Consider the following 25,601-nt stretch of genomic DNA (forward strand, 5'->3'; position numbering starts at 1 on the left):
GGGGGGCTGGGAAGCATTATCAATTGTAATTGCTCTGAAAGAGATATCAAATCTTGGAAAGGAGTATAGCATTTATGAATAAGCTGGTCATGTCTCAAAAAATGGTAAAGAAGAAATAATACTGTCAGAGACAAAACAACAGTTTCAGAACACTTGATATAATTACAGCTTAAGGCCCCATTCACACTGAGCGGATTGCCGCTCGATTTCCCCTGCGATATCGCACATTTTTGCCGTGCGATATCGCGAGAAGTCGCCGGCCAATGATTTTCAATGGAACTGTCTTAATGTACAGCTAGATGTCGACCGTCGCGGTCGCAAGTCGCGCCTGCAGGACCCTTTTTCGGTGGATGTCGTGCGATTTTTCTATTTTTTAATGCAGCCCGACGGTGAAGGTCGCACTATCGTCATTGGAACGTTGCCCTGAACAGTCGCGCTATCCTGGCCACGCGGATCTGCTTCTAAAGGTATGTCGCTTAGTGTGAATGGGGCCTAAAGTGAAACTAAACCCGCATGTTAAATCTTAAAAATGCATTCAAGTACCTCAACTATTAAAAATGTATCTTATTTGTGTATCACTCAGCTGTAGATCCACAAATCATCTCTGAATTGGTGCTGACACTGTCCTTCCTTCTGGAGGGTGGCTACTTTTGTTCCCCATGGTCCCTGTGTGTGTTGCCACCGCTCCAAGCACACTCCCGTGATAAAGTACAATCTTGGTACAAATGAGTAAACTAAACGTGAGATCTGTGGACATGAGCACTTTATTAGGGGTTTTCCTTTTGCTGAGAAGACCGACCTTTAATATTAGGTACACCCAATCATGTCACAGAGGTTGGCAGAGGGGATTTTCGTCGTATATTATCGAAACAATTCTCCTGTATCCAGGGAAGTGGTGCGACTTCACACACATGCAAATGCAGCATTTGACCACTTGTCATCGTGAGGCCCAAGACAACGTGCATTTGTAAAATGATGTTTTTCAAGAAGCAGTAAGCAAGAGTTGTGTGCAGATTTCTTTGGAGATAGTAGAATATCTAGAATGGCATCTATTGTTCTCTGTACAATAAACAAGAGAGGTTTCAGAAAATGGTAAATAACCTGAAACAACCTTGACATTTCAAACTGCAGCAATGTAATATATTGTCTGTTTAAAGTAGTATTGTCTGTTTTTAGATACAACCATGGAGAGCAGATGCTTTAGCAGCAGTTTGTAAAATCTGGACTGTACTAGTGTATAAGATACATAAGGAGGAACTTTACCCTTATCTTCAAAATAACAACAAACACACCTTTTAGAAATGTTTAGTAATGACAATCTACAAACATGTACTTCTAGATATTTGCTGTGTTTTTTATTTTTTGCACACCTTATTTCTCTTTTCTTCCCCAGTCTTCTAAAAGTAGCCATTTTAAGTAAGGGCAGATGAGTATATCTCCTTTTTACTTCCTGTAGCTCTGGCACATGTGATTATGACATGTGACCATGCACATCATCTCAGGGGAGGGAAATGCCTTTCCCTGAGATCTCATGAGATTACAGATGAGATTTCTCAGCAATGCTCTGCTGATATAACCTTCCCAGGATGCAATGCTTGGGCACAATTACATAATGTGTCTCTAAGAGTAAGTAAAATAAAAATGTTTGTTTAGCTAATGAATGTCAGATGATTTCATATCAGCATGCAGAGCGAATGCTGATGTGATTTTTAGTCAAAGCAGGAAAAGGTCCACTTTTTAGGTATTTCACCTAGAATTGCCAGCGATACAATTGGTATCGTTTTAATACCAGAGCACAGTGTCGGGATAAGTCGGTGCAGACACATTGAGGATAGGTTTGTATGTGATTTAGCTCTTTTACAGTTGAAGTGGCCACAGCCTTTTAAAATGATCCCAGGTCTATTTTTGTGTGAAAAGGTGGTTAACAAGTCTGAAGGAAACCGGCCTCATATCCAAGGCAAAAAATAATGCCGAGTGCCAGATTTTTATTTCTCTGCAGGTGTAGCACAGAATTTCCAAATGTTGTAGAATGTCACCCGCACGATATGCTTCTTTATCCCTGCTCCTGCCACTGTGTGCCTCCTGTGCTGTGATTTAAAATGCTTTCTGATCAGCCTTGAGGTAACCAGAGGACACACTACTCAATGTCTTAATAATATGCTAATGAAGTGTCTCACACAGGAAAGATTTGAACAGATTTTTTTTTCCATCCAGGCAGATTGTAGCGCCTTTTTCTACCACACACCATTACTTATAACTTGGAAGCCTCTGTACAGCACAGCACCGTTATTAAACACAACACTTTGTTCTTTTATATCTGGGAGCAGAATCTGCTATGACAATGTGCATGACTCAATATGTCAGTTTATGATATGGATTTCAGATGTTTGAAATGATATTCTTATGCAGGTGGTAGTACTTTTGCTTTGTCCATTGGGGTCAGGATGTGATGGAGCTTTACTATAAATGCCATTTATTAGGCATAGAGTATTGCAGAATAATAAAGTACTACTGGTCTAGACTATAGTGTTGTATTGTATATGGTTTATGTTGGTGTGGTTCTTGTATACTTGGTTAAGTCCGGGCTGGACAAATCTTGGGAACCAGGTCATCAATGCTCCTTTAAAAAATCACATTTGGCGCCTAAGTTTTAAGGTTTTCTCTCGTTTTTGTCAATGAAGCCGACTCCTAAAAAAATTTGCCCACCCATAACGATAAGTGATTACACAATTGCTCACTGACAGTTTTCTTCAACATTTGTTTTGTCTTTGGTATTGTTACTTATTTTAATTTTTATGTTGCTCTCTATTAATTGGTTAATCTTTCAAAAGCATGTACTTGACAAAGTCCTTCTTGTAAATAGGGCTTGGTGAATGTTGGCTGTGGTTGGGTATTGGTATATGATTTGTGAATAAATGATTGTGAACATCTTAGACATGTTTGAGATACATATGATTTAGTGTGTTTTGGGCTCATAAAATGATATTGAGCGCTAAAATCCTCTTCTCTCTGATTAAGAACATTCTTATGCTATTCACATCAACACTCTAAAGATGGCTATACACTTTACAACCATCGCAAGACCTTAGACTTGCGATGATTGTAAGGTAATTTAAAAAAATGTACGATCTGCCCATCTTGGACAGGCAGATCGTACTTGCGATCGTCGCAAGCCCGCCCCGCTGAGAGGCGGGCTTCCGATGACCGCAATGCTGAACGGGCAGTGTGCGCGTGCGCACAGCGGCCCGTTCGCCATTTGTCTCCCGAGCATGCCACAAACGTAAGATTTTTCGGCTGGTTTTAGAACATGCTCCTTGGACAAAAGACGTGCGACTGTACAGTAAAAACGGTCGCACACCTTCAATACACTTTGCGATTATCGTACGATCGCGGGATTTCCCGCGATTATCGTGCGATAATCGCACAGTGTATGGGCACCTTAAGAGGTCTATTTGTAAATGTTTCACATATGTTTCACACAAATTGTACCTTTTTGATTCACACATTTAATTGGATTCAATTGGAAAAATGTGTGAATCCTGGGTAAAAGTTGTGAATCATTTGGGAAACCTTTTTTTTAAATAGACCCTTAAGTGTGCTCATTGCCGGAGGATGTCAGCAGTTCTGTCTAGATGCCAAACTTCCGTATAACTGTTGAGACATTGTTTATTTAATTGGCAAAAGGTTTGGGGAATTTTCTGTTTTCTAGGTGAAAAGTTAATTATATCGGTGCTAAAAAAGTACATCTAAAGGTGAATTTTTTTTCCCCCTATATTGGATAGAGTAGGAAAAGGTTAAAATCATTTTTTTCTTTTTTTTTTTTTTCTTTTTTTTTTGCAATCTCTGTCTGTCCTGTAGACTCATCAAAAAGTGAGAGGATATTGTTCCAGTTTGAGGGAAATCTGCTAGTTATCCCTACTGAAAGATTTTCCCCTTCACTCCTGTCCTCGTGGCAACCTAACATTTTGCATTTCCCTCACTTTCATTCCCAGTAATCCTGGTGATCAGGACACTGACCGTTATTAAAATCTGACCATGGTTCTGCCCCCTCGCTACTCTATCCAAATCATTAAAAAAAATGTTGTTATACTTGAATCATTTTTCAAGGGAACATTTAAGTATACTGTTTGTGGGAGTGTAGGTCCTCTTTCATTTACTTGTAAATTTGAAATATTTTCCATTTTAACTAATGCCTGCCTGTTTTTCTCTTGTTTTCTTTAGTAAATCCATACAGTCAAAAGTGGACTGCATATTGGTGAGTATGAATATAATATTATTAATAATAATAATAATAATAATGTAATGTAAATTGTGTAAAATGAAACCTTAACAATCTGATTAGGTGCACACAAGCTCAGTTTTGATAGGAATACCTTGAGTTTTGAATGCACTTGGCTCTTCTAGTCATGAACAAGCATGTGGAAGAATAACCGTAAATAAAGCACATGTATAACCAGAAAGTTAAAATGTGTCCCCTTAAACTAACATTGCATATTTGTGTTCTTTCCAGCAAAAAAAAAAGTCCATCCTTGATATCGATTACACATCCGTTAGTAAGGAGACAATGCTCATTGTCCTGCTTGCAGTGCAGCAGTGGCGTTGTTACCCTTGCTTATGCACTCCTCTAATTCTGCCCAACGAGTGCCGCTCTCTGCTTGATAGTGGCTCTGGCTGGGAACAGTGCTATCAGCCAGTTGGGACTTTTAATTACATTAGGGAGGTGACGTTCTACTGCAGCTTCGCTCTACTTTCTATACAGTTAAATTGTAAAAAAAAAAAGAGTTTTTAACATTGTTTTTGTACAATTTTTAATTTGCCACAATTGAGCCCTGCTTTTTTAAATACATTCATTGCTCTTACCTTTGATTTAAAGCTGAACTCACTGCACACAATTTTTTTTATTTTAAATATATCCCTAATAGCTACAAAGGATATAAACCCACTTTGGGTGATCCTCTTGCCTCTGCAAACCCAGTTATTACCATGCGTGAAATGTTGCATTGCCATCATTACGGTGCTGCACATAGCAGAGCTGTGGGAGGGAAGCAGCAGGCTCGCCCACTACAGGCTGCCTGTGGAAAACTAGAGGAGGGGGGGCGGATACAAGACCAGTCTGGGATCTTGATTATAGGAAACTCCTGCGTATAGGCAAAGTTTCATGCTGAAGTACGGCATGGATCTGGAACAAAGTCGTAAAGAAGCACTGCATCTTTCAGAACTGAATTGTATTGAAGGGTAACTATAAATGTTGCAATATTTAAAAGCAATGTGACCGGTTCAAGCATCAGTGTTGCCTGGGCAGTTATCAATCTGTGTAGGATTTCCTAGATGGTCGATAAGAGTACTTTCAATCATGAGAAGTGCTACTTATTGCATGCAGAGGTTTTGCAGCATGTAGGCCTAACCTTTGTGCGAGCTTGTCTTTCTTATTGAGAAAAGTCAACCTTTCCAATTTTTCTAGCTTGGTTGCTTAGATACTTATTTTGTTGCTTCCGCAAAAGGTTCATTTTAAGACCATTTTACAAGTTAATGCTTGGGATATTAGTACTGGAAACCAGTTGTCCAGTAGACCAACAAATTTTCAACTGATTTAGTTTTTTTGTGTCTTTTTAATTTTGTTAGTGGAACAAGAAATACCATGGCTGCTTAAAGCAGAACTAAAGTATACATATTTTAATTAAAAAAATTAAAAGCAGAAACATCTAAAATCGCACATAAAAAAAAAAAAAATGTCATGCTCGCTTATCTGTGTTACCTTTTGCATTATTCTTTTTTCGTGTAATGCACATGCCATATTGACTAGTTTCTCTTTCTGCATGAGAGGGAGGTAATGAGAGTGGCGCTACCATCACAGAAAAGTCATGTAATCATTCCCTCACACAAAGTTCTCGGTAGAACCTATTTTCATTTTTCGCTAGGAAACGAATATGTAATAATAGGATATTTCTCTCTCTCCAAATCCTCCCGTCTCCTCCTCTTATATCAGCCAATTGTGGCTTGTTTTAATAAATGCAGCTGTCTATAAATTGAGAAGTGACAACACAGGGTAGGCCTGGGAGGGACCAAATTATTTTGTGCAGTGATTTTCTCTGCCTCTTATGCAAATGCGGAAGCACAGTGGATCTTTGGCTAGCACTACTGCCTTACGGGCTAGTTCACACCACAAACAGTGCGTTCTGGCCTGATTTGGTACTGGAATGCGTTTAGGGGCAGGAGGGGACGTGGCGGAGCATTGAAGTCAATGGCACCGCAGCCACGCTCCCCAGCCGCAATATGATTGCCCGCACCCAAACGCGTGGCACATCAATGCCTGCGGTCTGGTGTGATGCGGTCAGAAAATATGCTGCATGCACTATTTTTTCTGACTGAAACACAGACATTGATGTGCCATGCATTCGGGTGCTGGCGATCGCACTGCGGCTGGGGGTCGTGGCTGCAGTGCCATTGACTTCAATGCACTGTCACGCCCCTGAACTCAGGGAGTTGACTGAGAGGCAATCCAGTGCATTCCAGCACCAAATAGGGCCGGAACTCACTGTTTGTGGTGTGAACTAGCCCTACAGGTAGAAGTCCCCCTGTTTGAATTTAGGTTTGGCTAGGATACTATCTGCACAGAGTTTGTATGTTCCTGTGCTTGCTTGGATTTCCTCTGGGTATTCTGATTACCTACCACATGCCATTGTGGTAGGTACATTCGCCCTATTATTGTGTGCATATGAGATATATACCTTAGATTGTAAGCTCCTTTAGGACAGGAACTGATGGGAATGAATAGTATGTAAAGCGCTGCATAAGTAAATGGCGCTATGTAAATACCTGTAATAAGGAAAATTAATGGTAGAGCAAAATGAGATACTAAAGGTGCCCATACACTGTATGATTAGTGTACGAGAATCGCAGGAAATCCCGCGATCGTACGATAATCGCAAAGTGTATGGAAGGCGTGCAACCTTTTCTACTGTACGGTCGCACGTCTTCCGTCGAACAAGCAGGCTTGAAAACCAACCGAGAATCGTACGATTCTCGGCGAGTTAGTGGCCTGCTTGTTCGACAACTGCCGAACGGGCCGGTGTGCGCACGCGCACACTGCCCGTTTGCAGTGATCGGAAGCCCGCCCCTCATTGCGGTCACCGGAAGCCTGCCCCTCAGCGGGGGCGTGCTTTCGATGATCACAAGTACGATCTGCCCGTCCAAGATGGGCAGATCGTACGAGCTTTTAATAAGCTTACGACCATCGCAAGACAAAAGTCTTGCGATGGTCGTAAGGTGTATGGGCACCTTTAGAAGGAGGTGTGGAAAGCTTACGATCCCTGGGCTGCGCAGCCAGAGGAGTTCACCAAGGGGTCATAGAGAATCCATGTTACTGCACTGTGCACTGAAAAAGCCAAAGAGACACACAGCCTCATGTGCGTGCATGCATTATTTTTAACTTGCAATTTCAGAGTGTTTGCATTAGAAATGAAGTTCTGCTTAAAAATGGCCTTTTGGCACATAGTCTAGCTTTTCTCCTGTATTTCAAATGTTTACGTTCTTGCCCTGAAGTGTAATTCAGGACAAAATAATAATGAACATACTCCAAAAATACAGGTAACACAACAATGATCTTTCTAATTAGTCAGTATTAACTTTGAGATAAAATCAATCTAAATCTTATGAAAGCAAATGTATACCACCAACATTGGGGTTTGAGGTAAACCTTTACAATAAATGTAGAAGGCTGTGTATGAGGAAATGTATTGTCCACTATGTTACAGGTTTTCCTGAAAGTAAATATCTCTTCTATACTATACCTGTACGTGCAGTGGAGAGTACCCCATGGCAAGAGTTCATTTTGTACATGCCCGGAGTTCTTCATTAAGATAATAGAAAAGAATTTACCCAAAGTGGTCCCTGAAGGCATGTTACATTTGAAGTAGTATGTCCTTTCTCTTGGTTCTATATGGCCTCTGTTTTCAGAAAATATATAATTGTTTGGGGATTTTAAGCTGTTTTCTTGCCAAAAATTCTGATTTTTTTTCATAGTGTTTAAAATGCTGTACTATTCTTCTCTCTTTCTTATGTTTCCCCTAGTTTTTGTATGCATTTTTGCTTTATTTTATCATGTTTAATTGCATAAATCATTTTTACTTTGCAATTTAACTCTCTGCTGTCTTGGCTTTATCCATCATAATCCCAGTCTAGACAGAGATTAAACAATCCTTCGTGTATTCGGGATTATCCAGTTAGATTATGAACCTTCCATTTCATAATATCTTAGTGCCTAGAAGTTGTATTGTGCTGAGCCATCTAAATGCTGATGCTCACCAGATGAAATTTAATTGGATAGGATATCTGCATATGGAGATATCTTTCTAGAGATGTATAATGAGATTGTCTGTAAATAAATAATAAATATTCAGTTGCATGCATGGCTTATTCCTTTTGTATGCAGTTGTCTTTTATTTAGTCCGTGTATTTCAGTTGTAATCTGGTTTTAGACATATTCTGTTTGTAGAAGGTCCTTTGTTGTACCACATGAAGAATGCTAAGATAGATCAGACCTTGACCTTAAAGGAAACCTGTGCTGGGAGAAGTAGGGGAGTTAGCATTGCTTATTTCCTTGAAAGAGTGCTAGTTGCCTGGCTGTCCTTGGCTTTGGAACTTTCGGAGCCACTGACGTGAAACAAGTTTTCAGCCAGTGGTTATAGAACTTCTGTCCTGCATACTTGTTCTAAGTGGGTGACATAAAAAGTAGTGGTGTTCACTTTACTTTTCGTGTAGGTTTCCTATATTTTCCCACAATAATTATTTGCCTTCGTGGGAAAGCAGTTTCATGACTTTTTTTTAAGCCATTGTGTAATGATTGTGACAGAAAGGTTGTCAGAGAAGAATCCCTGTCCACACTCAATAAATTTATGAAATGGATGAAATCTGAAATTTCCTCCTCTTCAGGCTATGAAAGATTACTTTCTCCCTTCTGCACCAACAAATAAAGTTGTGGGGTAGTTACTGTCAGATGTGTATGCTATGATGGAAATCCAAGAAGAAATTGTGACCTTGTCTGCTTTGGACCTATGGGCTGAAAGATGACCTGAAAGCCTTTCTTCCAGTTCATGAGAATCAAAACATTGTCTAATGCTCAAAGGGTTTCCTGTTCAGTGCATTTTTGACCATGTTTTTGTAAGTTAGCTTATAATAAAAGCACGCATGGGCTATTTATATCACCCTAACTGTTCTCTCTGCTCCTCCCAAGACCTCCTGTTTTCTCGCTCCATTGTCAACTCCTACTATACTCGCCTCCAGGACTTCTCTGGCACTCCCTACCCCTAACCTGTGCGGCTATCTCCTACGATCTTTGAACACTCATCTCTTCAGGGAAACTTATCCCACCTGTACCTAACAACTGAACTATTACTATTATGAAAAAATTCAGCCCCACACAGCTACCACATTTTGTATCACTTGCCCCTCTCTTTTCAATTGTAAGCTCTCACCAGCAGGGCCCTCCTTATCTTGTCTTGAAATGTATTGTAACTGTACTGTCTTCCTTTATATTATATAGTGCTGCTCAATCTGTTGGTGCTATAAAATCCTGTATTGTAATAATAATAGTGCGCCAAATAAATTCCTTATATGAAAAAAGTATGAAACAAATGTGCAAATGATTTAGATAGGCAGATTAGAAGTATTGTTGGTTAAAGGAGAACTATGGGGTTCTATCTTTTTTTTATGAATGCATTCCTTAGGCTAAATAAGTAAATAATGTAATTTACTGTAATTAGCCAAAATGCACAGGAAGGCTATAAAACCTTATTTTAGGTGGTGGGCGGGGCTAAGCGCCGCAATGAGAAGACATCCCGACGTATCTGACGGGATCCTCCCCACTGATGATTGACAGTGATTCTTGAGAGCTGCTGCGCGTCCACGAATATATGGACATGCGCAGCAGCTCTCTCCTTACCTGCACGTCCCCGTGTGCCAGCTCCTTCCCCCCTCTCTCTTTCTCTCCCTGCTGACGGATCGTGGATCGCTGATGACAATCTGGAACAAGCGTGCAGCCCGTGATGATGGAACTCCTATACTTGTTTCAGGTGAGTTTCAGGTCACACGTCCCCGTGTGCCAGCTCCTCCCCCCCCTCTCTCTGATGACCGTGGATCGCTGATGACAGAGGGGAAGGAGCTCTCTCTCTCTCTCTTCAGCATTTACTACAAATCGGAAAGTCCATATATGGTAAATGATGTCACTGTAATTAGCCAAAATGCTCCTTCCCCACTCTCTCTTTCTCTCCCTGCTGACAGATCGTGGATCGCTGATGACAGAGGGGAAGGAGCTCTCATTGTCAATCATCATTGGGGAGGATTCCGTCAGACACGTCGGGATGTCTTCTCATTGCGGCGCTTAGCCCCGCCCACCACCTAAAATAAAGTTTTACAGCCTTCCTGTGCATTTTGGCTAATTACAGTAAATTACATTATTTACTTATTTAGCCTAAGGAATGCATTTATATAAAAAAGATAGAACCCCATAGTTCTCCTTTAACAATTTATACTGAAGCTGCTAAATTTGGGCTGAAAATCTACACACATGCCTAATCCGTGGTAGGGGGATCTTGTTAGCAATTTATTTTGAAGATGATAGAAAACCATCATAGGTGGATATGTTAGTGGAGAATGGCACTTCTTCCAAAGTTATGAGATACAGGCGTCCTAAAGACGCCTGTATCTCTGGTGGGTTACACAGTTAGGCCTCGTTCACACCTGGGCGTTTTACAGCGCGTTCCTACGCTCTGTAAAACGTTCAACATGTGAAAACCAATGATTGCCTATGGGCATGGTTCCCACCTGGGCGTTTTACAGAGCGTAGGAACGCACTGCAAAACACCCTACGCCCAAAGAAGTACAGGAGCTTCTTTGGGGCGCGTATCCATTGGGATATAGCCAGGTAGCCCTCGGAAATGCGTGTTTGTCGCAAAATATAAATATAGTAAAATGCTAAATAATACGATCTGGAATGCTACCTATCCTAGAAATGAAATATAAGTCCCACATCTGTATATCCTGCTTAACCACTTGCTGACCAGGTGTTTACACCCCGTTCCTGGCCAGGCCATTTTTCAGTATTCAGCGCTGCAGTACTTTGACATTTATTCCATCATGCAACGCTGTACTGAAATTAATTTTATACAATTTTTTAGGGACAGATAGAGCTTTCATTTGGTGGTATTTAATCACCACTGCGGGTTTTATTTTTTACTATATTAAGGAAAAATGTATGGTAAAATAAAAGACGGGGTCACGTCGGGTAAATAGACACCAATTCGAAAAAAGTACAGTCCCCTGTAAATAGAAATCCCTAAAAAGTGGAGATGGTCTAGTGCAGTGGTTCTCAACCTGTGTAACCTCAGGACCCACATTTGTCCTTTGTCATTATGTCGCGACCCAAGTTGCACTGCAATGTTCCATGTTGGGGTACTATGCTTTCCGGTGCAGGCGATCGAACTGTGGGTGGGAGGTGCATTTTGTTTGCCATTACAGAAATTGGAGTGGATCCTCAACTCTGGGTCCTGTGTGGTCTTCTGTGCTGTGATGGTGCTCCATCCAAATGTGTATTGCTTGTAAAGCTCCCGTGTGTGTCCGTAGAGGTGTCGGGAGCCTGAATGTGATGAGCTGTAAGGAATGCACGTATGGATGGAGCTCCCTTGTGGCCATAGCCCCACCCCAAGTCGACACTCGGCACCAGGCATCATAGTTTTGAACGGCTGCTCGGTGCAAGAACTGACAGTGCTTCTCTAGGGGGATGCTGAGGATCCTCTCACCTAGAAAAGTGGAAGGCATGTGGCGACCCACTGGACATGGGTTCGCGACCCACCAGTTGAGAACCAAGGGTCTAGTGAATAGATCACAATAAGTAATATATTATAACAAAGTTTAATGATTGTCAACACTATACATATAAAGACACCTATTAGGTCAACACTATACATATTAGGTGTCTTTATATGTATAGTGTTGACAATCATTAAACTTTGTTATAATATATTACTTATTGTGATCTATTCACTAGACCATCTCCACTTTTTAGGGATTTCTATTTACAGGGGACTGTACTTTTTTCACAGAGCCATTGACATAGACACCATGCTGGTCCTGGGCTTGCAGTAGGCACAGCGGAGCCCGGGACTAGCGGGAGAGGGGGGCGCACGGACTGGCACCTTATACAAGAGATCCGCTGGCTCTATTGCCGACGGACCACTTGTATGTAAACAGGCATCACTGCCTGGTTTTAAATTTGGGCAAGTCCCCACTTGCGCGTGAGTGGCTGACGGGACGTTTAAATACGCCCGCTCGAATCTAGGAAGGTCCCAGCCAACCGTATATCCACAACGGCCGGCCGGGAGGCGGTTAATTTGCTTTACTTTGTTAAAGTTTAAACCCTAGGTATGATTTCTCTCTAATAAAAGTAAGCCTGAAAGATGTGCGTGAGATGATATTGTTTACAGCTGAAAATTATACTCATTATTACTTTACACAACAAAAAAGGCTGCTACTATGTCTATACATAATACTGACCTAAATGAGGCTGATGGTTTGGATGGCATTACGTTTGCAAATCAGAGCTATATAATCTCTAGTATGAACAGGAAAGACTCCAAAACTTTTAGGCAGGAAGTAAAACTGTATGGTACTTGGCAATCAAAAGCACAGCCTTGTCTTGGATTTTTTGTAGTAGTTTCATGGAAATATTTCTACTTTAAGGAGCATACCCCACATTAAATACTTTTGAGGTAATCCAGGCCAAAAAAAAGAAAAGCCAGTGTAGGGCTTGCCTGTACCGCTTAGGCATAGGTGACATTACCATGGGTCTGACAAAAGCTCTGGGAATGCAGAGTGCCCCAAATAATGCAAGAATGTGTTATTGCACTGCACTGGAACGTCATCTCGTAAAGATTTGGAGTACTTGGCATTCACCGAGGTCTCGCTTGAAAGAAAAGGAGATGCAACAGGAGAATGACCGTACACACACATTATGTAACTGCTTGTTTTTGGCTATGCATGTGCTTGTCCACACCTGAAAGACCTGATTTAAAAGAGCGTTGGGGATAGTGAAATGCACTCTTCCCAATAGTTAAAGCCGGCATGTTGCACTGCAGCTGTCACACGGCTCTATAGATCGAGAATCGAGTGATCACAGACTGCTGATTGCTCAGTTCACATTCTTCTCCCTGCAGAGAGCAGTGACTGTCCATCATCATTCCCCTCAGGGATTCCCCCTATCCGTTACTCCAGCGCCGACTGGAAGGAAAGACAGGGGAGGGGGCAGGCTCTGCGCAATCAGCATATAGGGGGCAATAGCCAACTATTTCCTGAGTTTTGGGTCACCGGAGGAAATTTGTAAATTCCCTCCGGTGACCCAAAAGAGAACTAACGCCAATAAAGGTTGGGCCATAGTTCTCTTTTAACATGCAGGACACACGTTGAGGTGAATATATAACAATAGATCTCCTTGTCTGTAACCTTCTAAAGCCTGCTGTAATATTTTTCTGAACTCCATAGGCACCTGATCATCAAATAATGCATTTAAACTTTCCATCGTCATGTTACCTAGAAACGCAAACCTATAAAGCAATAGGAACAAAAACATTGTCGGAAATGTATTTGTCAGATTTAGTGCCTAGGTTCATGTTCGGCTCCATGTACAAATGTTCTTTTTTTTTTTAAGCTGTGTGTTCTGAAGTCTAATTTTACAATGAGTGGTTGTCATGACAACATTTCCATGAACATGGAAAGCAGATAAACAATCACAAGAGGTTGTTTACTTCGATATTCTCATGTGAATGACTGACTGACTAGTATACCAACTTCATGTATAATGTATAATGTTTGATCTGACCAGTTACTTTATATTTACATTTTAGAACAAGCGAAGTGTGATTAATTCTATACATATGTGTAACTTATTGTTGATGCAGCTGTATTGTACTGTTATCTTGGTGGTCAGTGGACTATACGAGCTCTAAACTTCAAGCTCTCATAAAAGCAGGGAACTTCCAGAAAATGAGAGGCAGGGTGACCCCATATTGTTACCGGCAGTGGTCAGATCATCTGTTATTTCTCAAGCAAGACATACATCAGTCTGAACAGTTACCACCTTCATTTTCTCTTTGAAGAAAGGAACGTCACACCGAAATGGTGGAAAACCTCTGTGATCAAAAATAAGTACTTTCAGCATTAGTAGGGTTCATAATTTCCTGGGGGTCCCTGTAAATTACCCAGAATGTCGCATGGGCCGCTGGATTGTCTTGTATATTGCCAGGCTATGAAATGAGTTGGTACAGCAGGAAATAACACTCTTTCTTAGCCCTCGTTCAAACCTGAACGTTTTGTAGCACGTTCTACGCTCGACGAACGCTCTACAAAACGCTCAAAATCATAAATCCCAATGTATTCAATGGTCTCGTTCCCACCTTGGCGTATTTCCGCCTGTCCCTAACGCGCTACAAAACGGGCCACGCCTGAAAAGGTACATGTACTACTTTGGGCCGTTTTGTTGCGCGTTTCCATTGGGATGCAGCCAATTAGCCTTCGGAAACGTGCGACGGGCGCGCAACTTTTTTACCGCGAATCGCGGTAAAAAACGCGCACCGGTCGCGCGGCAGACGTGCATATGCAATACGCCTAGGTGTGAACGAGACCTTAATCACACATCAGTGGACACCCAATTAGTAATTTAGGTACATGGTGTTATGCTGCTGCCTTCAGGATATTGGGCACTGGCAAACAAAACGGTAAGGGGAAACCCAGTATAACCCCTCCTAGTAGCATTTTTTCCTCCAATTTTTTGTTAATGTCCTAGGAGAAGTGGCATCTGCTCAAGAAAGAAGCAAACTAATTTTTTACTTACTGCTTCTAGAAGGCTTTTCCAGTTGCAGAGCCAGTGGGGCTCATTTTGCAGCTATAGGGATTGGCTGATCATCAACATAGTTTTGGAGGCTGTCCCCAGTATGAGGATGAAGCTGACCAGCCTGTAATGTCCTGAAGGCACTGGTCTCTGCTGAGATGCTCTCCTAGACACCTTTTGGGGTAGCATGTGGGTTAGTCACAGAGTGCTTTACAGGTTCAGGACCTCCTGCACCCATCTGGTGGAACCCTGTCTATGAAGACTGCTTAGAGAATATGCCCACTGGGAGGGGCTATGGGGTATGTTTTCTGGATCCTGCTTAACTGCCTCCAGCATGCCATGCTTGGAGGGGACTGCTGTAAGATCTCGTATGGAAACGCCAAAGTCTGAGTATATAGTGATGCTGCGTTTCACCTCTAGCAGCCGCCTTTTCTTTAGACCCTATTCACACCAGAGTGACAGCGTTTCAGTGTGCTTTTTGTAGCACATTTTTGCATTTCTGTTCATAAGCAATAACATTTTAAGGCATGTTTTACAGTAAAAAAAAAAAGGGTGCAAAAACGCAGTTTATGGAGCAAAACTGGCTGATAAGTCCCAGAAAAGAAGCTCAGGGACTATTTTTAAAACACCAGATATATTTTGATGCGCAATCCAGCACGTTTGTATGAACCGCCCCCATAGGAATACATGGGATTTTATGTTGCTTGCGTTTCAGCGTGGAATAAAACACGTGACAAAGCGCCCTGGTGTGAACGGGGCCTTAAGGCTAGTTCCACTGCTACTTGGATGCCCCCAAACTATATAATCTGGTTGTTGTTGTCACTACGAACCTGTAGTAAATGTAGTGTAGGGCAGTGGAAGGTGAGACCTGAAGTCGTACAAGAGGAATCCAGGAAATGTAGCAGGTGGTCAGGGCTGGCAGCAGACAAAGGAGTGTCCAGAAAACATAGTCAAGGGTCATGACAGGTAGCAGGCAACCAAAAAATCCAAAATGTAGCCAAGGGTCAGTCAGGGATCAAAACATAGGTGCGGACTTGATCAGCCAGGAATTGCCATCACAAGCACTGAGGCATTGGCTGATGATTTTTAAATAGAGCACCTCTATAGACACAGGCCAATCCCTGTGTGGACATGAAGCAGATGCATTACTCTACAGCTGAAAGGCGAGACTGCAGCCAGCAACACAGGCTGCTAAACAATGTGGCCGGATTCATTACCTCACAGCTGAAGAACAGAGCTACAGCCAACAACACAGACTGATAACATTACCTAGGCTGCCTGACAACTGCAGGGTGTCTAAGGACCACCACTTGGTAAATCAGGGCAGTACCCTTTATTTGTGAGAGCCTGGTTTGTACTTTACTGTTCTTCGGATTTCCCTAAGGCATTAAATCCAGAGCATGGGCGACACCACTTTTGGTCACAGACTGGCCGAGGAAAGAGGCACAGTGCCATTTATGAAATGCCACCCAGTATCCATTACTACATGTTCCCCTCTACTGAAACTGCATGGCCTCCCCTTGGGGATGCCTTAAAGAGGAACTTTACCCATATCTTTAAAATAACAACAAAGACACCTTTTAGAAATGTTTACTAAAGACAATCTACAAACACATACTTCTAGATCATTGCCGGCTTTTTATTTTTTGCATGCTTATTTCTCTTTTCCTCTCCATTCTTCTCACTGTGTCCATTTTAACGAAAGGCCGGTTACTAGGTCTCCCTTTTTACTTCTTGGAGCTCTGGCTCAAGTGACTAGGACTTTGTCACTTGCTGGAGTTCTTTAACTTCCACCACACAGTTGAGCATTTAGATATCAGCTATCCACTATGGAAATTGCCTAAAACCCCCAAACAATTATAGATTTTCTGAAAGTGGATGCCCTGTAGAATAAAAAAAAATGGTAGTTGACCATGCACATCATCTCAGGGGAGGAAATTGCCTTTCCCTGAGATCTCATGAGATTACAGATGAGATTTCCTAGCAATGCTCTGCTGAGGAATTCTTCCCAGGATGCAATGCTTGGCCATGATTACATCGCTTTTGCCAATGACCAGATAGTAGAAAACATGAAATTGTAAGTAAAGTAAAAAATATGTATGCTTATACACACAAACTTTTCCAGAGCGCATGCGGTCCTTCTCAGCCTTCCTGCCCTCTAAGCTGATCTTTCCTAATCAGCTGTAACAGAGGTTGGGAGAGACATTTCGGGTCTAATAGACCCCGATGTCTCCATAAAGAGTACCTGTCATTTGCCCAGTATTATCACACGGGCATAATTTTTGCGAAAATTACAGAAATGTATAATTAATTAAAAAAAAATATGCATTTCTTTAATATTTGCATTCAAGCCTGGAAAGCATTGCAATTATTACAGCTGCAGCACATTCTCTCCCAGGCCGAGCTCCATATTGAGGATTGGAGTTTCAGTTCGGAGAGAACAGTGGGGGGAGGGGGAAAGGACGGCTGGATTTCAAACTGTATTAAATCGCCTCATACGTCCTCGCTCTAGGTAGACCTGCCCGTATTCCTGCATCTACCTAGAGAGAGGACGGCTGGACGATGTATGAGGTGATTTAATACAGTCTGAAGTCCAGCCATCCTTCCCTATCTCTCCTAACTGAAACTCCGTACCTCAGTACGGGGGAGAGAATGTGCTGAAGTCTGAACTTTGCAGCTGTGATCGAGTGATGACCGTTGCAATGCTTTCCAGGCTTGAATGCAAATATTAAAGAAATGTATATTTTTTTAATATATTATTAATTATGCATTTCTTTAATTTTTGCAAAAGGTGAACTTATCCCTTTAAAGCTTCTTCAATTTTTTCCAGAAATAAAGAAGTGGCATTTAGGGAGCCCCGTGTGACCGTGCTCTTGTAAACTGAGGAACCAGTCTGGCTTTCACAGAAATGTAAACCAATTAAGGAAATGCCAATATGTTGTTTTCTGCAAATATGGAAGTACTGTAAATATTCCTATTGGTAAATTGTAGCTTGCATAGGACGAGGCACTTTTGTTTCAATAACTCTTTCACTGGATTTGGACAACTTTTTATGTGCTCTTGCCAACTTCATAAACAGCCAGCAGAATAATAAATCTGTTAGCAGATAGCTAGCAATTGTTAACAGCAAGTTAGTAAGGGAAAATATTGAGTTGCTTTAAAAAGGATGAAAATATGTTGTAAAACAAGCAGCCTGCCTGCTCGCCAGATGCTATTTGCGTCTGTAGAAAATTTGCTGCCAGTTAATTTTGTGTCGCAAGCATTTCAGTAGCCCCATGCATAGTTATGAGACGTTCTGCTCCTGCTTTCACACAGCACTAAAGTTTGCCTGTGTCATTTTTATATTATGTTTCCTACGAGCACATATTTTGAAATCCATTTAAACTGTTATTTTGGTTATCAGCAGCTGCTGGAGCATTGGAATCCCAACCTACTCCCTTTAAAATCTCCAAAGCTGTTCATAGACGGCTCAAATTTTGACTGTTCAGCGCGTGGGCTGAACAAGAGAAAATCAATTGATTCCCCCATCCATGCTAAACCACATGGATGGAGGAATCCCCACTGCCAGCTATTGTAATTAGGCAGCCACAGCACCCATGGATGCCTGAATACATGTACAGTGACTGTATTTGATAGGATGCTGTCCCGGTTTGGCCAAAAATGTTCCACCCGGCTCAGGGTGATGGTCGCAGGGCCAAATACTGCTCGAATGTCAGCCGAATCGGAATGAATCTGCTGAAACTTAACCCTCCTATGGCCAACTTAAGGCTTTCAGCCACAAGATCACTGCACCTGAATTTGTGATTCTGAATCACTCTTTCTGCTGGTACTGACACAAGCGAGTAGGTTTAGGGGCAGAATCTAGAACAGGTATAGGCAACCTCAGCACTCCAGCGAAACTACAAATTTCCTCATACATCTGTGTGTTGTGGCTGTCAGTCTTGCAATGCCTCATGGGACTTGTAGTTCCACAACAACCAGCGTGTCGAGGTTGCCTAACCCTGGTCTAGAACGTCTTTGGAAAGGCTATCAAAATCTCTAGTGATCTAGGAAGCCAGTAGGTAATTCACCAATCTGTGAATGGGAAGCTAAAATATCAGACTGGCAGGACTTTTCCTTTTAATTTCCTTTTATATTCTCATTATTGATTCAGTACAGTGGACGCAATGGGTATAGTGTTATAAAGATGAGCAGTGTGTTTTTATGTTGCACAGGAAACACCTGTACTGTGTTGCTTAAATTTACTGTTTATATTTTTTTTCTGTTTAGCAAGAAGTTGACAAGTTTACAGATCTTGAGAAACTCTACCTCTACCTCCAACTGCCTTCTGGTCCTAGCAATGCAGAGAAAAGGTGTGGCTCTGTTTTTTAGTGTTTCATTTATGACGTGTAATCTCTTTTTAGGCTGTTTCTAATGCATTCTTTTGACAGGGAAGTTTCAACATGCTTTTCTCTTTGCTTTCACTTCCGTCATGCTAGTTTGCAGATGGAAAACCAGCCTGGCAAAAGCAAATAAAAAGCTCCCCATTGACAAAAAATTGCCAATTTCAAGCTGAATGCTCATTGCTCTCTGAAGATTGTTCACGTTAATGATCTTTCACAGATGAATCTCACCAGGGCAATCGGTCTTAATTTTTTGGAAGGTTAAATTGACATGTGAAAAGACTTGAAAACTACAAAGAGCACTATGGGTTAATTTGTTTTCCCCATAGTTCTCGTAAGGGTCACGGGAGGACATATACTGTGTCTTCCCGTGACCAAAGCTCAGTATATAGGGAGCTACAGCTCGCGGTATACTGAGACCGCCGCAGCCGGGATGGATCCCGACAATGCTGTCTAGATTCACCCAGCTGCGTGAGTGACGGCTCTGCCTATCTAGAGTCAGGGCTGGAGGATCGGAGTTGGGAGGGGGGAATCCATGCGGGGATCGATGACTGACAGTCATGGCTCTCTGCTGGGAGATGATCGAGAAGTGAGCGAGGGACGGTATGTGTTCGCTCACTTCCCGATCTATTGAGCCAACCTGTGACAGTTTCATTGTCACACGTCGGCTCGAACTATGAGGATGAGGGATTTTCACTCACCTCATAGTTCTCCTTTAAATGATGCCAAATATTCATGCTCATTTCCAGATTCTTGGACTATCATTTCCTTATCTGTCACCATAGAATGTGTATTTTGCTAGCAAGGTTTCTCTTTTTGGTGAATAAGATCATTGCTGTTTGTGAAAAGATCTTCCGTATGGAAGATTGCTCTCTATAAAAGATCTTTTCACAAGCCCAGCATTGTCTATAAGTAGCAAAAGCCATGTAGACATTGCAAGATCGGCTGTTTTTTGATTGGTATGTGTTGCTTGTTGGTTCAGCTTAGAATCCCTACAACTATGAACTACAGGGGATTTAGATATGAGGTTTGTAGTTCCATGTCTAAGTACTGAGCAGTCAATCCAACAAACTGAGTAACCTTTCCTTCAAGAACTATTGGCCTTACCTAAAGATAAACAGAGACATTTCATGTTTGTAAACCCATCCCAAATTTAAAATAATGACCAGGAAAACAATATTTTTACGTCTGAGTACTTAAGATCAAAAGTGAAAGAAAATCCCAAATTTTTTGGGTGTCCTCAGAACAGGAATAGATGGGAAATGTTCCAATGGGCACCTTAGTTTTGGTGACTCTGCTGACCATCAGGGATTTCCCTCTTTGGAGGGCTTTACTGTCACTTCCTGTTGTGGTTGTCAGGATAAGCTCTCTCCAATGGGACCAGAGGGCAAAAAAAGCTGACTGGTTAGAAATCTTCCTTACTCTATCCCAATCTTAACCCCTTCGTGACTGACGACGTACAGTGTACGTCGCCAGCATCGGGGCTGTTTAAACAGACTCCTGGCGACTTTTGCCGCCGGGAGTCATCAACTACCACCATTTTATTCTATAGGGTCTTGGCATTCAGAAAATATATAATGTTGGGGGGTTTTACGTCATTTTCAGGCCTAAAATGTGGAATATAACATGGGTGCAAAAAATGAAAAAAGGGCCTCAGTCATGAAGGGGTTAAAAAAAGTTCCGTTCTATTTTAAAATACTTCTCAGCCAACAGATCCCTAGCTAGCTATTGTCTTTCTGAGATAACACTGGTGTTGGGGTTGCTTTCGTGCGCATAAATGTGCATGCTCTGTCTACCAGAGACATCAAAGTTGGATGTGCAGGTGTCTTTAATTTTCCCAATCTCCAATTTTCTGTATAAACATGAGCATTTGACAGGGTGATTTTGCTTATTCCTGTGGACAACTGCCATCTCATATCTAATATAAGTGCGTACATGTCCAGGTTTAGTTATTTGAAAAGGAGGATTATTTAACTAATATACACGTGTACAACCAATTTCTAATTCCAACAGCCTGCTTTGTACAGCATGCTAGGATAGTGAGGCAGAAGGACTTACTGATGTAAAGTTAAAAACCGTAAAACAAGTGAATACGTTTTTATGTTTTATCCGTTTTATTAAATGTTGGTGTTTCTCAGCTGAACTGGTGGTGCAGTGTATAAAGAATCTACTAAAAAACCGTGGGGGGAATTAATCAAAACTAGAGCACACAGAATCTGGAGCAGTTGCCCATGGCAACCAATCAGCATCTCTCTTCAGCTTGGACAGGTAAGATTTGAAAATGAAAGATAGAAGCTGATTGGCTGCAGTGCAAATCTGCTCCAGATTTTGTCTGCTCCAGTTTTGATAAATTCCCCCCTACCAGTTTGCTTGCAGCCTATACTTTTTATTTTTTTACCAGAATTTCTCTCACTCAAGGTATAGAGCAGGAGTTACATTCCGGATCACAGTACAGTAAGTGGGAATGGAACTTGCCTAGTACACCTAAGGCCTTGTTCACACCAAGCGCGTTCCAGGTGCAGAGCAGTTACAGACCGGATCAAAACTGCGTCCAATGTATTCCAATGGTATTTTGGGCTCTAGTTCAAACCGCAGCGTTCAGTTCCAGCGCATGTAAAAAAACTGCAGCAAGCCCTATTTTACCTGCTCTGGAACGCATGCAAACGCATCAAAAATGCATGCAAACACCCTGGAACGTACTGAAAGCCCATTTTAAACATTTTTTTTTAACCAAAAACGGCCCGGAATGCATTAAAAATGCGGCACAACCCACTGCACTGCGTCTGATCTGGTCTGCATTTGGTGTGAACAAGCCCTAAGTGACATTGTTGTGCAGATATCTCCATCAGAGTGATGATTTGTTTTGTAGGATAAACAATGTGTACGCGTTTTAAAACGTTTTACATTTTTATTCAAAGCAGCACTTTTTGTGTTTTTAAATAGTACTTCTTCATTTCATCTGCACTAGGTATCATATGTTAGTAAATCTGTCATGAAATAAATATGAGGTTAATCCAAGTTCTTTGACTATATAATACAGAATCTTCAGAATTAGGTGTTTTGAGTTACAAACATGGCAGTGTGGAGATCAGTGACTTCAGTCTTTCTATTCAATCATTTTATAGGATTTTAGAACAAGATTATAGTAAGACAGGAAGGTTTCTTGACCCAGCAAAGAACATATTGTGAATTGGAAAAAGGTTGTCAGATTCAAATAAATCAAAAATAGTAAAATGTGCACATATTTATGGAATGCAATGGCAAATACAATATTTCCATGAAATCCATTTGTAAGAGGCTGGGTTGGGCATGAAGAGCTAGTTGAAGAGTTTAAAGTGGAGGTGAAAGGGCAAGAGATCTGGGGCCAGGGAAACAGTCTTAATCGTCAAAACGTACTTGAGGTGTAGTAGTATTATGACAGTTTTAAAGGTTTAGGAGGTGAGGTGGTCAAAATCTGGACATGGCTCTGACTTCACTCTTAATTGCTGCATCTGTTGGATCCCAAATTAAAGTGAACTTGTTTTCCCTACATATTAGGGCCTCTTTAACCTGAAACTCCAGCCAAAGCATTTGTTGTCTTTATTTAATTTATTAGTGAATGGCTGAAACCTCTGTCAGTTTATACACTGCTGTTTGTTTCCTTGTGTGAGAGATTACCTCCTATTTCCTGTCCCAAGATTGTGGCTTCTAGATGACTGTCGGCACCTCTGACCATAGGTGACTACTGTAATAAGTACAGGATGCAAGAGAAAATCTCCCTTTTAAAGGGCACGGACATTAATATAAACCAGACAAGGAAACACTTTTCCACTTAACATTAAAAGCATTTTTATTGTTGTGTGTGCTACTTTTACATCACAGATCTGTGTCCAGGTGAGAGGAATGTTTCCAGAGGGGCACAGACAGCAAACTGACAGAGATTCTAACCCTCGCCCACCCATTCCAGGAACACAAAATTAGTTGTGACTGTAGTTTAAAGGAGAACTATAGGGTTAAGGCTTTTCCCCATAGTTCTCCTTAGGGTAACGGGAGGACACAAACTAGCGTCCTCGCGTCACCCTAAGCTCAGTATACCGCGAGCTACAGCTCGCGGTATACTGAGACGCCGCAGCTGAAGCGGATCCCAACAATTATGTCTGGATCCGCCCAGCTGCGTGATTGACAGCTGGCTCTGCCTATCTAGAGGCAGAGCCAGCTGTACCCGCCCCCTCCCCGTCCGTTCCGCTAGTCAGCGCTGGCGGATCAGAGCGCGGAGGGGGGAATCCAGCTCCTCCCCTGTCACGGCAGAGAGCCGTGACAGGATCGAGAGGTGAGCGAACGACGGTATGTGTTCGCTCACCTCCCGATCTACTGAGCCGACCTGTGACAGTCTCATTGTCACAGGTCGGCTAGAACTATGAGGTGAGTGAAAAGCACTCGCTCATAGTTCTCCTTTTAATTTCAACCAGCATATGAGCCTCTATCCTCCAGCTGAGGTGCACAGGTGGCTGTCCAGCAGGATTGAGACCAAGCAGTTGTCATTACACTGTGAAATATTTCCCTGTTTATAGGCCTTAATCTATGTTCGTGTTCAGTATTTGTGCTTACACATTCTTCAGGCCATTCTTGAAACTGCAAGATTTGGCTTTCAGTGGTAATGCCTTGTCTGTGTCCACTTCCACTTCCATGCTCTGCCATTTTTTTTAATAATCAAAATGTAGTTTTCAGGTTTTTCATTCCCCTGAAGCAGCCAGGTGCATTATAAGTCTTTGAATATCCGGTCTGTCTACTTGGCTCAGCCATGTGGTCAGTTGCCAGAAACTTCCTTATGTTTCCAAAGGTCTTGTTATTTATGAATGCTAAAGAACCTTCAGATCACCTGCAGTAAAATGTGAGAAACCCATTTAAAACATGTTTGTTTTATTTTAATGCCACTGGCTTAGGTATTGAAGAGTATCTTGGCAGTAACCAAAGCTAGAGGGTTTATTCCAGCATTTTAATAAGCAAAGCCTTGGTTTAGCCAGAATGAAGTATCTTTACTTTTCCTCTTTTTTGCTTTAGTATATTTCATTGCAATTATTTTCTCATATGGACAATGGAAGTGAGTTAACTGTGTAATTATCACACTTGGTTAGATATCATATTTTCTTGCCACAAATGTTGTGTTTAGCAACTCTCCAGATGCTAAAGTTAAGACTTTTCCTTTCAGTGGGATGAATGTTTTTGTTTTGTTCTTTTTTTCCTAGCGACCAGAGCTCTTTGTCATCAAGTAGAGCTCAGCAAACTCATGCTTTCTCCTGGATTAGGAATACCTTAGAGGAGCACCCAGAGACTTCTCTGCCCAAGCAGGAGGTCTATGATGAGTACAAGTAAGTGCAGAGACATGTTATTTATTGATGTGGGGATTCTGTTGTAGTAATTGTGGGAATAGCAGGATTCATCACTATGCTTTTTTTAGTCACAAGTGCCCCATCATTGTACTGCCATCTGTTGAAAGTGTGCAGCAAAGCCTTCCATTTTGACTCCCTCCAGACATTGTGCAGCAAAATATTCTTCTCTCTTTTAGTGTCTATTGGGTTGAAGGGCTGCTTTGAACATGCAGTAAGACAATGTCCTCCTTACCCCAATAGATATTTCAGAACATTGCAGCATTTTTCTCATGATCTGGTTTCAGAAAGCCATTTCAGGCCTTGGTCTGGATACTGCTGGATTTACTCAGAGCTTGTTGTTTTTCTCAGCACAATACATTGGAGTTCAGCTGTGTCTTCGATAATCTGCAGGGCATTCTTCTGCTTGTAGATGTGCACGCCTGGGGAATTTTAGGAGCTGAAGTGTCTGTCCAAGCTCTTTTTTATTGCTCATATTAATTTCATATGTGCACTCTTTTCTTTCAGGAGCTATTGTGACAATCTTGGGTATCACCCATTAAGTGCTGCTGACTTTGGAAAGATTATGAAGAATGTATTTCCGAACATGAAGGCACGTCGCCTGGGCACAAGAGGCAAATCAAAATATCCTTTACATCAAATGTGTCCAAATCTGCATGGGCTTCTTTACAAAACATCTGCTGTTGTAATTCAGCTTGCCTCTAAATTTAGATGGAAAGTATCATCTACACATAGAAAACAATATGCCATTTAATATACTGTCAGGACCAATCTTGTTTTAACTACTGCAATGTACAAAAAAAAAATCGGAACCATTCTAGGTTGTGTGCACTTTGAAGGAAAATACATTTCTGGATGTTCGGTTTTCTCGGAATCTCATAATTGGGATCCAAAGCTGCTTTTGTGCTGCTATTACTTTTGGCTTTAATCCGCATATGATGGTTAAACGTCATCATTTGAATTCTACTTCAGCAG

The 25,601-nt window shown here is 41.7% G+C and overlaps 1 protein-coding gene across 1 annotated transcript in view; it reads left to right on the forward strand.

The window, feature by feature from the left end:
* Positions 1-25,601, forward strand: part of RFX7 (regulatory factor X7) — an 84,409-nt gene that overhangs the window by 45,290 nt on the left and 13,518 nt on the right. The window contains exons 2-5 of the mRNA XM_018557573.1: positions 4,222-4,255; positions 19,148-19,230; positions 24,486-24,608; positions 25,134-25,250. Of these exons, the coding sequence (XP_018413075.1) occupies positions 4,222-4,255; positions 19,148-19,230; positions 24,486-24,608; positions 25,134-25,250 (357 nt within the window). The remainder of the gene's footprint in view (positions 1-4,221; positions 4,256-19,147; positions 19,231-24,485; positions 24,609-25,133; positions 25,251-25,601) is intronic.

This window comes from Nanorana parkeri, unplaced genomic scaffold (assembly GCF_000935625.1).
Source record: "Nanorana parkeri isolate BGI_ZX_2015 unplaced genomic scaffold, ASM93562v1 scaffold290, whole genome shotgun sequence".
NCBI lineage: Eukaryota > Metazoa > Chordata > Amphibia > Anura > Dicroglossidae > Nanorana > Nanorana parkeri.